At 41.4% G+C, this 15,393-nt stretch overlaps 1 protein-coding gene across 2 annotated transcripts in view; it reads right to left on the reverse strand.

Annotated features, from left to right (window-relative positions):
• Positions 1-5,800, reverse strand: part of CC2D1A (coiled-coil and C2 domain containing 1A) — a 79,075-nt gene extending 73,275 nt beyond the window's left edge. For both annotated transcript variants that reach the window (XM_067464004.1, XM_067464005.1), the window contains exons 1-2: positions 5,717-5,800; positions 3,174-3,291 (exon numbers count right to left, since the gene is read on the reverse strand). In XM_067464004.1, the coding sequence (XP_067320105.1) occupies positions 3,174-3,239 (66 nt within the window). In that variant the 5' untranslated portion in view covers positions 3,240-3,291; positions 5,717-5,800. The remainder of the gene's footprint in view (positions 1-3,173; positions 3,292-5,716) is intronic.
• Positions 5,801-15,393: the final 9,593 nt, after the last annotated feature.

Raw genomic sequence — 15,393 nt, forward strand, 5'->3', positions numbered from 1 at the left:
TGTCTTTAGAATAATCTAGGTCAGTGGTTTTCAACCTGTGGGTCCCAGGCAGATTACCAGCTGTTAGGATTTCTGGGAGTTGAAGGCCAAAGGCTCTGGAGATCCACATGTTGAGAACCACTGATCTATATGACCTTGAGCAAACCCCAGAAAGGCACAAAACTCTTTTTCAAAAAGCAGCACTTTCCACCTTGCAATCCTGCTAGGAACACCATTTGCGTTCAGTGCTTTTCCCGATAACTAAGACATGAATGCTCATATTTGATAAGGGGAGAGTAGCTTATAAATCCTTGACTATTACCTTGTGTTTCTTCTTGACGTTCCCTGTCATATAGAGGCAAGTCCCTCAAGAGGAATCTTGAATCAACTGTTCATGGAGGTGATCTTAAAGATTCTATATTCATAGACTGTTGGGAGATTGGAGAAACTTCCAATCGTTAGAATTGAGTTTGTAAATCTTTCTAAACTGGTAAGAGGTTTTCAAGGTCCCGAGAGATACCTTTTGACTGTGGCATCACAAATGTCCATGCAACCATACGATGAAAAGCAAATGTGCAAACAGACCTGTCTGATTACTTATGCACCTCTTAATGATTCCCTTTAATTAAGGGCCCATTAACACTATAGCATCATAGTACTTTGACTCCATTTTAATTGCCATGGTTCAATCCTATGGAATTATGTGGTCAGAGACACTGGAAAAGCTTTCAGGCTGAGAATCCTTAATGTCTGGGCATATGGTCAAAGGAGCAGAAAAAATATATATATCTCACTGAATACTTAGAAAGAACTGATTTTGATTCGTGAAGGCCACATGCTATTCCAAGGCTGTTTTTGTGGACCTGGACTCCTTCCAGTTTCCTGGAGCCATTCACTTTCTGTCCAAAAGAAGGCCCCCCTCCACTGTGTGCCCGGTGTCCATAAGTCTCAAAAGACCATTTGCATTTTAAGCAGGTTCATCCAGAAAATGTTTGCCACTGCTTTGTTTCAGTTACACATGGAAATTACTGAAAGGCGATTTCAGCCTCGGCTTTCTGGAGTTCTGATCTAATATAGTTAAAATTTTAAAATGTCTGTTCTTCTAAACAAGGAATAGATTTTCAGTCACTTCCAATTGGCATTTGATTATCCAGAAGATCTTAATGGCAGAAAATTCGGCCCTGGATCTTCAATAGTTGTTCGGTGATACAGTATCTGTGATACTGATATCCAGTGAAGATCAATTCTTAAAATCAATTCGGGGGGTGCTGTGGTTTTTAACTTTGAATTTGTTTTAATTATTTTTAATTGGGAAGTTTTTAATACTATTTATATTTAATCCTGTTTTAATGTTCATATATTTGTATATTTTAAATGGCTGTGGTGATGCTTTTATGTTAAGCCACTTTGAGTCCCCTTCGGGGGAGATAAAGCGAGGTATAAATAAATATATGATAAATATAATAATAATAATAATGACTACATGAAGAATTTTAAACATTAGGTCTATAAGAAGACACTGGTGTTTGTTATTTATTACGTGTTTCATACCAAACACCTGATATAAAAGGGCTGACTGACATAATTTAAATCAGTTGACCAAGAGAACAGTTCTGTTGAAATCACAATTACACATCTTTGAAACTATATCTGGAAGAAGTAAACATTTTTATAGAAATAGTCTTCTTGCAAACCGAATGTGAACTCTCAGCTTTTGACACACTTGTTGAATTCTACATTGTCTTCTTCTTTCCTCTAACTGTAACTGAGTTTCTGCACCAATGTAACTCCTTGTTTACAGTTACCATTAAATAGATATAAAACAGTAGACATGTCATTTGATAAAACTTAGTGGGAAAACAGAGCGCTGTAGTCAAAGATATCCAAGCTATCTGATCATCACCTTGAAGAATAGAAACTAGATAATAAGTTTCCAATCTGAAGTCCACAACACTCTTTACATATTTGAAAGTACTTTAATGAATATAATATAAATTGTTCTATTAACTAAAAGCACTACATTCCTGTTTCTGGATACAGCAGATATCACAACCACTAATTGCATTCATACCTTAGTGCAATCTAGGGTTCTGTATAATTCTTTGGATAATGTGTATGATCTTCTTCCCCCCCAAAAATGTCCTCCACCAGTGTTCCCAACAGACACACAGTGCATGCGCACTATCGAGCATCTGTTGATTTATGATAATCCCATTGCTTTCATAGGGTTTTCTTGGAAAGGAATGCACAGAGGTTGTTTTGCCAATTTCTTCCTCTGAAATACAATCTGCAGCACCTCATATTTATTCATAACAGAATTACAGAATACATAGGTTAATGATGAGAACCTTTGACTGATTTCTTCAACACAACATTCAAGATGTTATTGGAAGTTAGATTTTGTATTTACATGCAGAAAAAATAACCTAGTTTTAAGAAATATAGCAACATAAATAGGAAGAGCCACTCATTTGGCCACATTATTTCCTTTGACTCTTCTCACAAAACTTTGTATGGCAAAAGATGAAACCTACAGCCAAAAGAAGGAGAGGATCTACTTTGTGCACATAGTATAATCTCATATCCAACTGTATGAGTTTGGTTAAGGCACTTGCAATTGATTTTCTGACATTCTATTTTTTCAGACACTTTTACAATGTCTGTTTCACTTTCCTCCTTCATCTATGTCACGTTGTCCTCAATATACTTCAGTTGCTACAAACTGAGTTCATAGTGCAAAAGTAGTTCCCTCTCAGTTAATACAGTAGAGAAGAGAGAAGGAAGCAGAATCATGCTCCTCTCAGGAAGTATAAACAAAAGCAAACTGCGGCAGCTTCTTCTGGCTTGTATGTTTTTCCTTATCAATTTTGCCACCTTGACCTCAGCCTGATTTGCTTGATCGAATATGTCAGTTTTTAACTGATACACTGGAGGATATGCAGCATACAAGACAGAGCAATAAGCTAGAGCAGCACTCCAGAGAATATGTAAGACAATGCTATCATGTTTCTATTTGAACCACTTGGATTTGGCATTTGCGTTAATTAATGCTTTCAAGGGACAAACCGACATTTGGCAAACAGGTTGGCTATGGGAAAAAAAAGTCCAAAGTAACTTTTCAAAAATATCCCTGAGCAAAGAACCTAAAATGAAGAGTGTCAGATGAGACAGGGGAAAGCTTTACAGGGACTCACCTGTCTAGGTGCGGCAGTGCCCTTTCCTCCCCGAGGCGGTGGAGGTGGTTTCTTGTTTCTGTTCATTTCTCCTTTGTCTGCTCTCAGTCAGTGCAAGATATCATCAGGCCAGATGGAGCTGAGTGTTTTAAAGGGGATCAGTCAGACTCTGTCCCTGTTTCTCTCATTCCATTTATCCGCATTATCTTCTTTTTCCTGCTATCCATTGCCCAGCCCCCATGTCTTCAAAGGGACTCCACATACCAGGAGCCAGTCCAATTAATACCACGCAAAATGAAAACAAGCTATCAAGTCAAGATCTACCCACTTCCTTATTCTTATAACCAGTTTCCTTTCTTCTCTGATGCCAGGCAACTCAATACTATCCAGGTTTAACCACAATATAAGAATTTATGTTGACCATATAATGTAGTTTCAAACTTGCATCATATGGCAGTATAGATGGAGCCCATATCTCTCAGCATGTGTATCCTATTTGATTCCATGCATGTGAAATCCTTGCATGGAATCAAACAGGTTGGCTATGGAAAAAACCAGAATGGGTATTACTCCCAAGAGTCAGCATAGTATGGTTTGAAAGCTGAATTACAATTCTGGAGACCAGGGACCTAATCACACTAGAGAATGAATCCACTTTAAACCCGGTTGCTGCCTCCTGCAGAATTCTGGGCTTTGTAGTTTAGGGAGGAGCCTTTAATTAATTAATTAATTAATTAAGTAGCAGCCAATAGTGAAAGGACCAAGGCAGTGACATCTCCAGCCCACCCCCTGTTTGGATATCAGCCAGCACTTCAATGATTTAAATCAAGAAATAGTTTTCTTAGATCTACAGAGACAATGGCTGGAACACCTCAGAAAGCGAGAGTCCAAAAGTGGCAGGCTCAAACCCAGAACCTCAATCAATGGCTGATACCAAATGAGAGACTCCCTCCTGGGCACACAGAAAACTGGGTGACCTGGAAAGCGCTGAACAGACTGCGCTCTGGCACCACGAGATGCAGAGCCAACCTTAAGAAATGGGGCTACAAAGTGGAGTCCATGACATGCGAATGTGGAGAAGAGCAAACCACTGACCACTTGCTGCAATGCAACCTGAGCCCTGCCACATGCACAATGGAGGACCTTCTTGCAGCAACACCAGAGGCACTCCAAGTGGCCAGCTACTAGTGAAAGGACATTTAATCAACTACCAAGCTTGCAAACTTTGTGTTTTGTTTGTTTGTTTGTTAAAAAATGCAATACAACTGTTTGGTTTGCTCCTGACACAATAATTTTTTTTGTCATGTCAGGAGCGACTTGAGAAATTGCAAGTTGCTTCTGGTGTGAGAGAATTGGCTGTCTGCAAGGACATTGCCCAGGGGATGCCTGGGTGATTTGATGTTTTTATCATCCTTGTGGGAGGCTTCTCTCATGTCCCTGCATGAGGAGCTGGAGTTGACAGAGGGAGCTCATCTGCCTCTCCTCGGATTTGAACCTGCGACCTGTCGGTCTTCAGTCCTGCCGGCACAAGAGTTTAACCCACTGCACCACCGGGGGCTCCTGACACGATAAATAAATAAACTACAAACCCCAAAATTCTGCAGGAGGCAGCAACCGGATTTAAAGTAGATTCATTCTCTAGTGTGATGGAGTAACAGGATTCAGATCCCTGCATAGTCATGAACCACTGGGTGACCGTGATCAAGTCAAATATTTTCAGCCCTAGAAAGTATTTGCTTTAGGGTCACCGTCAGGAAAAAAATTGAAGGCACACAACAAGAAACAAACATAATGCCCTGTGATCCAGGACCAATTTTTTTCCCAAAGGCTTACACTTACAATCTCATCATCCATTTGCTCACAAGCATCCTAATCCTAGTCAGTCACAGCGCATTGCCCTCTATCCTCCACAAATCTAATTACAGTACTCACCCTTACAAATAATATATAAAATCTGCACAGCACTTTTGTGTCTCTACAGTACTGTATGCTCATTAACCTTGTTATGTTTACAACAACTCTTAAAAGCGGCATTATTCTTCCCATATCACTAGTCCCATCCACACTGACCATTTAACGCAGTTCGAAGCTAGGACAGGCAACACAGCCCTATCAAAGCGTGTGAAAGAAAGCCCTAAATGCACATCAGTGCTCTGTGGTTTGTGTAATCACCACTCAAGCCTCAAATTGGGGCCATAGAAAGGAAATATCCAATGCATTGCAAAGGCAAAGCTTTTAATTGGGGCACCCAGAGTCTGCCCCATGGCACATGCAGTGGGTCTGTATTGGGTCACATCAGGTAATTAGGGACTGGATTACACAATCGAGGAACACACTGAGACATCTCTAGTCTCAAACTCTCCTGTTAGACCCTCTGAGTGACAATCTGTATCTACATCACAGGGCTGTCCTAAAAATAAAAAGGCAGGCTACTAAGAGGAAGCTTTGGGCGCTTAGTCCAGGCAGAGCATCTCCTCCCCTCGATCCAGTGCTCCTTCTCTCCCCCAAACACGTGTACAGCCCCCTCCCAGCAAAACCCCTCTTCCTCCATTCCAAATACTCACTTCCTGCTTCTTCTCGGGCAGCCGTCAACACCGATCGTCGTTGCTTTACGGCAAGCAGGAAAAGGAGCAACAAGGTTCGCAGCAATCCCCTGCCTTGCTTTACGGCAACCTGTTATTATCTCTAGGCATAGACACAAGCAGGGATTTTCACCCTCCCAAAGATGTCCCAATTTACTCGCTTGGGCACATTTACTCCTTACAATTAATGCATTTTAACACCACTTTAACTGCCCTGGCTCAGAGTTATGGCATTATAGGAGTTGTAGTTTGGTGAGCCAACAGCACTCAAGACCTTGCAAGACTGCAGCTCCCAAGATTCACAGCATTAAGCCGTGGCAGATTTTTTTTAAGTCAGGAGCAACTTGAGAAACTGCAAGTCGCTTCTGATGTGAGAGAATTGGCCATCTGCAAGGATGTTTCCCGGGGACTTCCGGATGTTTTGATGTTTTACCATCCTTGTGGGAGGCTTCTCTCATGTCCCCGCATGGGGAGCTGGATCTGACAGAGGGAGCTCATCCACGCTCTCCCCGGGTTCGAACCTGCTGTTGCAGTTAAAATGGTGTCAAGCTGCATCAATTCTGCAGTGTGGATCTACTCTATAGACTTACTTATTTACTTAGGCGATCCCTCATTGTCCGAGGATGATGGTCCTCCAAGATCGGTGTACTGGCGGTGCGTTCATAGGTGACTGTGGAGCCCTATTCTTGATCTGCATGTTCTCCCGCAGTGAGGGCATCGCTTTCCAGGTGGAAGGCAATCCCGGTCAGGCTTGGCTTGACGCACCTTCCTCTTGACATGTTTCTTTCGCTCTACATTCATGCTCTTCAAATTCTGCAGCACTGCTGGTCACAGCTGACCTCCAGCTGGAGTGCTCAAGGGCCAGGGCTTCCCAGTTCTCGGTGTCTATGCCAGAGTTTTTCAGTTGGCTTTGAGCCCATCTTTAAATCTCTTCCTGCCCGCCTACATTCCGTTTTCCGTTCTTGAGTTCGGAGTAGAGCAACTGCTTTGAGAGAGTGATCGGGCATCCGGACAATGTGGCTGGTCCACCGGAGTTGATGGCGGAGGACCATCACTTCAATGTTGGTGGTCTTTGCTTCTTCCAGCACGCTGATGTTTGTCCGCCTGTCTCCCCAGGAGATTTGCAGAGCCAACCTTCAGAAATGGGGCCACAAAATGGAATCCACAACATGCGAGTGTGGAGAAGAGCAAACCACAGACCACCTGCTGCAATGCAACCTGAGCCCTGCTACATGCACAAAGGAGGACCTTCTTGCGGCATCACCAGAGGCACTCCAAGTGGCCAGATACTGGTCAAAGAACATTTAATAGAATACCAAGCTTGCAAACTTTGTGTTTTGTTTGTTTGTTAAAAAATGCAATACAACTGTTTGGTTCACTCCTGACACAATAAATAAATAAAGCAGAAAAGCTGAGATCTGATTCTGGGATACAGGGCCTGTCTGGAAGGGCCCCCAGTGTGGTGTGGTGGTTTGAGCACTGGGACTATTGTTGCATCTACATTAGAATGATTGCAGATCAACACCACTTCAACTGCAATGGCTCAGTTCTATGGAATACTGGGATTTTGAGTTAAGCACCAGCACTTTTTGGCAGAGAAGGCTAAAGGCCTCATTAAACTACAACTTCCAAGATTTTATAGTATTCAGGCTGCATTTATTCCACAGTGTTAAGAGGCATCCTTTGACTCTGGAGACCAGGCTTTGAATCTCTGTTTGGGTGACTTTGGGAGCCAAGCTTCAGAGGGCGGCGTGGGCGGGGCTAAACGGGAAAGGGGCGTGGCCTAGGAGAGGCTAGACTGAGCCCTGAATCCTAGTTACAAGTAGGCGTGGCTTGGCAAGGGAAGCGTCCTCGAGCCGCTCCTGAAGGAAAAAGAGCGGGAAAAATCGTTGAAGCCTGTTCTACGGGCGCGAGAGGGCTTTGTGATTTCTGAAGGAGAGCTTTTGCTCAAAGACTTCTCTATTCACATACATTGCACTCTTCCCACGATTTGTTGAAGAAAGCATGTGATACCTTTTCCCTACATTATGTTTTTTTAGGCTCCCTTCCACATAGCAGTATAAAATCCACGTTGAACTGGATCATATGGCAGTGTGGACTCAGATAATCCAGTTCAAAGCAAATATTGTGGATTATCTGCCTTGATATTCTGGGTTATATGGTTGTGTGGAAGGGCCCCCAGCTTTCATAACTTCTGCCTGCCTGCATCCTTCAGGCCCTTCCACAACCCTATATCCCAGAATATCAAGGCAGAAAATCCCACATCAGAATGTGGACTCAGATAACCCAGTTCAAAGCAGATATTGTGGACTCAGATAACCCAGTTCAAAGCAGATATTGTGGGATTTTTTTGCCTTTATTTATTTATCGTGTCACGCAACCGAACAGTTGTATTACATTTTTGACAGAACAAACATACAAAATACATTTTGCCTTGATATTCTGGGATTTTTTGCCTTGATATTCTGCAGTTATGACCTTGGAGGTGTCTATGGACAACGCCGGCTCTTCGGCTTAGAAATGGAGATGAGTACCACACCCCAGAGTCAGACATGACCTTGGAGGTGTCTATGGACAACGCCGACTCTTCGGCTTAGAAATGGAGATGAGCACCACACCCCAGAGTCAGACATGACCTTGGAGGTGTCTATGGACAACGCCGACTCTTCGGCTTAGAAATAGAGATGAGCACCACACCCCAGAGTCAGACATGACCTTGGAGGTGTCTATGGACAACGCCGACTCTTCAGCTTAGAAATGGAGATGAGCACCACACCCCATAGTCAGACATGATCTTGGAGGTGTCTATGGACAACGCCGACTCTTCGGCTTAGAAATGGAGATGAGCATCACACCCCAGAGTCAGACATGACCTTGGAGGTGTCTATGGACAACGCCGGCTCTTTGGCTTAGCAGTGGAGATGAGCACCAACCTCCAGAGTCAGACACGACTAGACTTAATGTCAGGGGAAAACCTTTAGCCTTTTATTCCGGGATATAGGGCTGTGTGGAAGGGCCCTGAGTCTTATGAAGGTGGTCAATAGCTAAAATAGTGTGCCGCACTCTTATCATTGACCCCATTTATCCACAATTATGACAGAAGTTAGAAATTAAGAGACACTTGCTTGAAAATAAAAACACAACTGATCAATTCACTATGCAACACGGTTTTTGTTCCTGGGGGCCCTTCTTCACGGCCTTATAACCCAGAATATCAAGGCAGAAAATCCCACAATATCTTCAAATTCTCTGCAAATTTAATTAAAGGGATAAAATAAGAACAATATCATTTTATTACACTGTGTTTGCCATAATTAAGCGCTTAAAATTACTCAGAAAAATTTAACTTTAACCATCACAACACCATAATATAGGTATGGGCAACCGTGGGTCCTCCAAGTGTTTTGGACTTCAGCTCCCACAATTCCTAACAGCCTCAGGCCCTTTGCTTTTCCCCCTCAGCCGCTTAAGGAAAGGTTCTGAGGCTGTTAGGAATTGTGGGAGTTGAATTCCAAAACACCCAGGGGCCCAAGTTTGCCCATGCCTGCCATAATATTTATTTATTTACAATATTTATATGCCGCCCTTCTCACCTCAAAAGGGAACTCAGAACAGCTTACAAGTCATATGTAAATACAATACATTGTTTAAGCATAGCACAATATTAGTACCATTTGTGGAATAACATCGACCAAGACAGTTTAGCAAAAGAATGACCTCTAAAGACTTATTATTTTCCTTTTAGATTTAACAGGCCACCAATATGAGTAAAAAGAGAAAGGCAGACATTTCAGGTAATATTGCAATAGATCTTTTTTTTTTTTTTTGGTGTTTTTCTGTTGGCAGAAATAATAAACTATTACCATACTCCCAACACAATAATAGAAAACATAACAACAGACCTCACTGCCTCTGAGGATGCTTGCCATAGATGCAGGCGAAACGTCAGGAGAGAATGCCTCTAGAACATGGCCATATAGCCCGAAAAAACCTACAACAACCCAGAAAATGTAATGTTGGTGGACAGTAACATTATTTATTTACTATACTTGTATACCTCCTTTCTCAACCTTATCAGCGACTTAAGGCGGTTTACAAGTCAGTATATATATCAACAAAATACAAATTAAACATTAAAACAGTATAAAACCACAACAGAAGAGATTTAAAGATGGGCTTAAAGCCAGCCTTACAAACTGTGGCATAGACACCAAGAGCACTCTAACTGGAGGTCAGCTGTGACCAGCAGTGCTGCAGAATTCGAAGAGGCAGAAATGGAAGGCACCAGAGTGTCAAGCCAACCCTGACTGGGAAACTTCCACCTCGAAACCGATGTCCTCACTGCAGGAGGACATATAGATCAAGAATAGGGATCCGCAGCCACCTACGGACTCACCTCCCAGACACTACACTTGGAGGACCATCATCCTCTGTCTACAAAAGATCGCATAAGTTAAAGTTAAGTTATAATAAACTTAATACATCTATGTTTGTGTGTCTTCAAAAGTAGCCTTGCCAACCTATGGCAACCTAAAATTGTTTCTTGTTTATTGGTTCAGTTACTTCCAACTCTTCACGCAATTGCAAACAGTGCCAGCAAAGAATAAGACAAGTGCAAAGAAGCCAGAATGGATGTCCAAAGAACTTCTAACTGACATTTCACCCACATCTATGGCAGGCATCCTCAGAGGTTGTGAGGTCTGTTGGAAACTAGGCAAAGTGGGGTTTATGTATCTGTGGAATGTCCAGGGTGGGAGAAAGAACTCTTGTCTGCTTGAGGCAAGTGTGAAGGCTGCAATTGGCCACCTTGATGAGCATTGGCCTTGCAGTTTCAAAGACTGGCTGCTTCATGCCTGGTAGAATCCCAGCTAACACCTCCTAATAAAAGATCCCCCCAGGCAGGAAGAAGCCAGCCTTTGAAGCTGCAATGCCATTAAATGCTAATCAAGGTGGCCAGTTGCAACATTCACACCTAGCTCCAACAGACAAGAGTTCTTTCTCCCACCCTGCACATTCCACAGATATATTAACCCAATTGCCTAGTTTCTAACCGACCTCACAACCTCTGAGGATGCCTGCCACAGATGTGGGAGAAATGCCAGGAGAGAATGCCTCTGGAACAAGGCCATACAGCCTGGATAACTCAAAGCAACCCAAAAGTGTTCACATTCAGCTAGCAAGTGTTGTCATAAAATCAATATATTGGTTTTGCCTTTTTGCATGGAATTTGACTCATTTCCTCTACTACTTTTTCTCAATCAAAGAAGACAAGGAGACCAGCAATTCCACGGCAAAAAAGAGCCACAGGAAGAAGACCCAACTGGTGGAAGACAGCAGTCTCACTACTGGCTCTTCTTCAAATGCAACCATTGCAGGAACAAACCAAGAATGTATAGGAAATAGCCCAGAGAATTCTGATAGAAGGTAATCAAGTGCACTTTAATTAACCAAAATGGTTTGACAGGAGAATGATCCAGCAGTTTATTATATGAGTATATGCCTACAATAGTTCAAAAAGATCATGGGTGGACCTGCAACCACAATATACAACTAGTGTTCTAAAGACAAACTTATCTTCAAATGCCCTTGGAGACTTCTCTGTTAATTAGTCTTAAATTACTTGAGAATGTTTTATGGCTGCCTCAGGCTAGTGATCAACAGCTTCTGAAAATAAACAATTTAAAATGCAAGGGATGATCCAAGGCCATTCAGAGGGAAGTGTAAGAAACATACAGTCTTTAATGAATAATACAAAGTATAGCCAATGGATTTGCATTAACAAAGAAAAAACACATAGTAAAAAGGTCCCCTAATATCCTGATTTCGGCCAGAAAATATGCATGTTTGCATGACTATAACCCTGCAGTCATGCAAAACACATGCTTTCCTTCCTTCCCCCTGTGTAGATTGCTCCAGTGCACCTCTGCTGAAACAGCTGATAAGGACACATAGATGGCTTAAACCAGTGGTTCTCAACCTGTGAGTCCCCAGATGTTTTTGGCCTACAATTCCCAGAAATCCCAGCCAGTTTACCAGCTGTTACAATTATTGGAAAGCCAAAACATCTGGGGACCCACAGGTTGAAAACCACTGGGTTAAAGAAAGCACAAATGGAGAACAATTAGAACTCTCTGAAATTCTTTATTTTATAATTTATAATATTAGATAGATTAGATTTATAATATTAGATAGATTATATAGATTAGATGGGAAATAGAGGGAGAAAACGTGGAGGCCGTGACAGACTTTGTATTTCTAGGTGCAAAGATTACTGCAGATGCAGACTGTGGCCAGGAAATCAGAAGACGCTTACTTCTTGGGAGGAGAGCAATGTCCAATCTCGATAAAATAGTAAAGAGTAGAGACATCAGACTAGCAACAAAGATCCACATAGTCAAAGCCATGGTATTCCCTGTAGTAACCTACGGATGTGAGAGCTGGACCTTAGGGAAGGCTGAGCGAAGGAAGATCGATGCTTTTGAGCTGTGGTGTTGGAGGAAAGTTCTGAGAGTGCCTTGGACTGCGAGAAGATCCAACTAGTCCATCCTCCAGGAAATAAAGCCCGACTGCTCATTGGAGGGAAGGATACTAGAGACAAAGTTGAAGTACTTTGGCCACATCATGAGGAGACAGCAAAGCCTAGAGAAGACAATGATGCTGGGGAAAGTGGAAGGCAAAAGGAAGAGGGGCCGACCAAGGACAAGATGGATGGATGGCATCCTTGAAGTGACTGGACTGACCTTGATGGAGCAGGGGGTGGTGACGGCTGACAGGGAACTCTGGCGTGGACTGGTCCATGAGGTCACGAAGAGTCGGAGACGACTGAACGAATGAACAACAACAACAAATATTAGATAGAGTTTGCATTAAGAATTGGGGGAAGAAAGAGATAAGAAATGTATTTGTGTGTATATTCAGCTATTTGCATGAGCGCATTTTTAATATGTATATATTTTAATTATAATTTTAATTGTAATGTTTATTGGAATTGTATGTTACTCTAAGGCATTGAATAATTGCCTATATGTAAGCCGCCTTGAGTCCCCTTTGGGTTGAGAAAGGCGGGGTATAAATAGGGTAAATAAATAAATAAATTATATTTATCTGCATTTATTATTATAATAGCCCCCTTTTCCTGCAAGAAAGTTGCTGAACACTTGCATTCAGGGTTCTGATTGCATTTCTTTCAACATTTACTTTTGGTTCTCATCTGCTTGAAGATTTGTTGTCTCTAAACGCAAGTGTACCTATGTTTGCCTTTCCCCCCTAGCTTCACAGAAGAAGATAGGATGACTTCTGTTCAGAAAAAAGAATTAGACAATACCAAGGTTTTTGTGTCTCCATCTCAGGTATGTTTCAAAATGTAATGTAAAAAAACCAGAACCTTCAAACATTTACAATATATTTAACAGCATATTATCAGTTTATATTACATACATCCTTACCAATTACCAGGCCAGGTGGTATGAATTTAGACTGCTTCTGCTATACAAATGTAATTAATTAACAAATAATGTGTTCCAAAGCATACCTGAGTAGATTTTCATTTTTTATCTTGGTTTATTGTGTGAACATGCAGTTCAAACAGATTCAAAGCCTTATGATCTGTAAGACATAGATCTCAGAGTTTATGTTTGTATGCACAATAACATCTTCAAGTTGACTGTCAATTTATGGTCAGAGTGAAGAAGCAGCACAAAAATGTGTGTTACTCCAGAAATTACAGTATGATCCATGGTAGATTTTAGTCTAGCCATTCATGTGACGAGCCAAGCACACTATGCTTGTGGGCGTGTGCCTTCAAATTATCTGTCAAAGTCGGGGGAATAGTCCAAATTCAGGGCCAGGCTGGGGGACTGCCTGTGTGACCTGTACCAGGGCCCATCCAGCATAGGCCATGGCAGATCCGTCCTAAATTTTTGGGCCAATGTAGATAGGTCCCTTGACAGGAAAATATTCCCCATCCCTGGCATAAAGAATACTTGATTGTCTCACTCTTGGTTGTAGGGAAAGAAGTGGGTCCCTGTGTTTAGAAAGACAAAGAAAATACCGACTGAAAAACTTGAGAAGAATTTTGGAGAAGCTGCAGCAATTTCTTTGGAACAGGTATAAGCACTGATTCAAGCCCCATCTACACTGCCATATAAAATCCAGATTATCTGCTTTAAACTGGAATGTATTTATTTATTCACTAGCTGTACCTGCCACGTGTTGCTATGGCCAACCTTCCCTCCCTCTTTCTTTCCTCCTTCCTTCCTTCCTTCCTTCCTTCCTTCCTTCCTTCCTTCCTTCCCTGTTTTTCTTTCAGTCTTCTCTTTCTCTCCTTTCTTCCTTCTCTACCTATTCTTGGACTCCTGATCAATCAATCTATCTGTCTACCTATCTATTTCTATCTAATCTATCTATGTTATCTATCTGGAGGATTGCTGGGAGTTGCAGTCCAGGAACAGGAAATTGGAAATATGCAGGGATTGGGATGCTCTCAAAGAAATCCAAGAAGAAAGCTTGCAGCTTGGAAGCAGTGCATTTGGATCATCCGCCTCTCCTAAAGGGCCTGGTCTAGGGGATGCTGGGAGCTGTAGTTCAGAAGAGAGTGTGGATATGCTATTGAGTGTTTTGTTTGCCAGGGGGAGTAATTTTGCTCATGCACTTTAGCATCTTTTTGCGCTTTGGGGGGGGGGGGCTTTTTAAGTCCCTTCCACTGTGTTTTTCAGTGTTTTTATGAGTGATGGTTACTCGTTGGCCTGATAGGTGTATTGTGTCTAAATTTGGTGTCAATTCGTTCAGTGGTTTTTGAGTTATGTTAATCCCACAAACCAATATTACATTTCTATTTATATAGATTTATTTATTTACAACATTTCCATCCTGCCTTTCTCACCCCAGAGGGAACTCAAGGCAGTGTAGATTAATGTAATCCAGTTCAAAGCAGTCTGGATTTTATATGGCAGTGTAGATGAGACCTCAGTTACTGTCAACAGGGCTAACCTGTTTATCTATAAAATAATGTAATATCGACACCTACTATTTTAAAAGCATTTTGTTTTATTTAATCTCAAAGAAACAAAGTTACCATTTTCTGCAATTTATTTATGTAGCTCTAATTAAAAATAAATACGTTATGTGTAATTCTTTACTGAGAAAATTATCTTTGACTTCTCTTTTCTGATTTAAGTTAACTGCTATGGGATGTTTATTATTAGTTCTTATCTAAATGTTCAAATTTTGTTTTTTAGAATCTTTATGTGAATAGTGTGGTGTTGAAAACTGTTAGATTGTAAGTTTTGCAATGATTAAAGTTCAAGGATATTATTCATTTTGCTACTTATCAGTTAGTGGGTAATAAATACTGTATAATCTATAAACAGTGCAGGTCTTGTTAGGAATAACAAATATTTACATAGCCAAATTTAAGTACCTGAATGTTATTTCAGAGTCATAACTCAGAAGCAATGTCTGTCTGGATGGACAGATATATGCTGCTTTTGTTTGTTTTATAGGTCATTGGGTTGAATCTTAAATTAATCCCTGTGAGTAGAGTCATCAAAATGAATAGGACTTGTTAATGAAGAACAACTTCAGTTATTTTCCTTTCAGTGGGTATTCTTTAGGTGCAAAAAGGTATGATTAGCTCATTGTATTTCTGAGGAGTTAACATA

Source organism: Anolis sagrei, chromosome 2 (genome assembly GCF_037176765.1).
Source record: "Anolis sagrei isolate rAnoSag1 chromosome 2, rAnoSag1.mat, whole genome shotgun sequence".
NCBI classification, from domain to species: Eukaryota; Metazoa; Chordata; class Lepidosauria; order Squamata; family Dactyloidae; genus Anolis; species Anolis sagrei.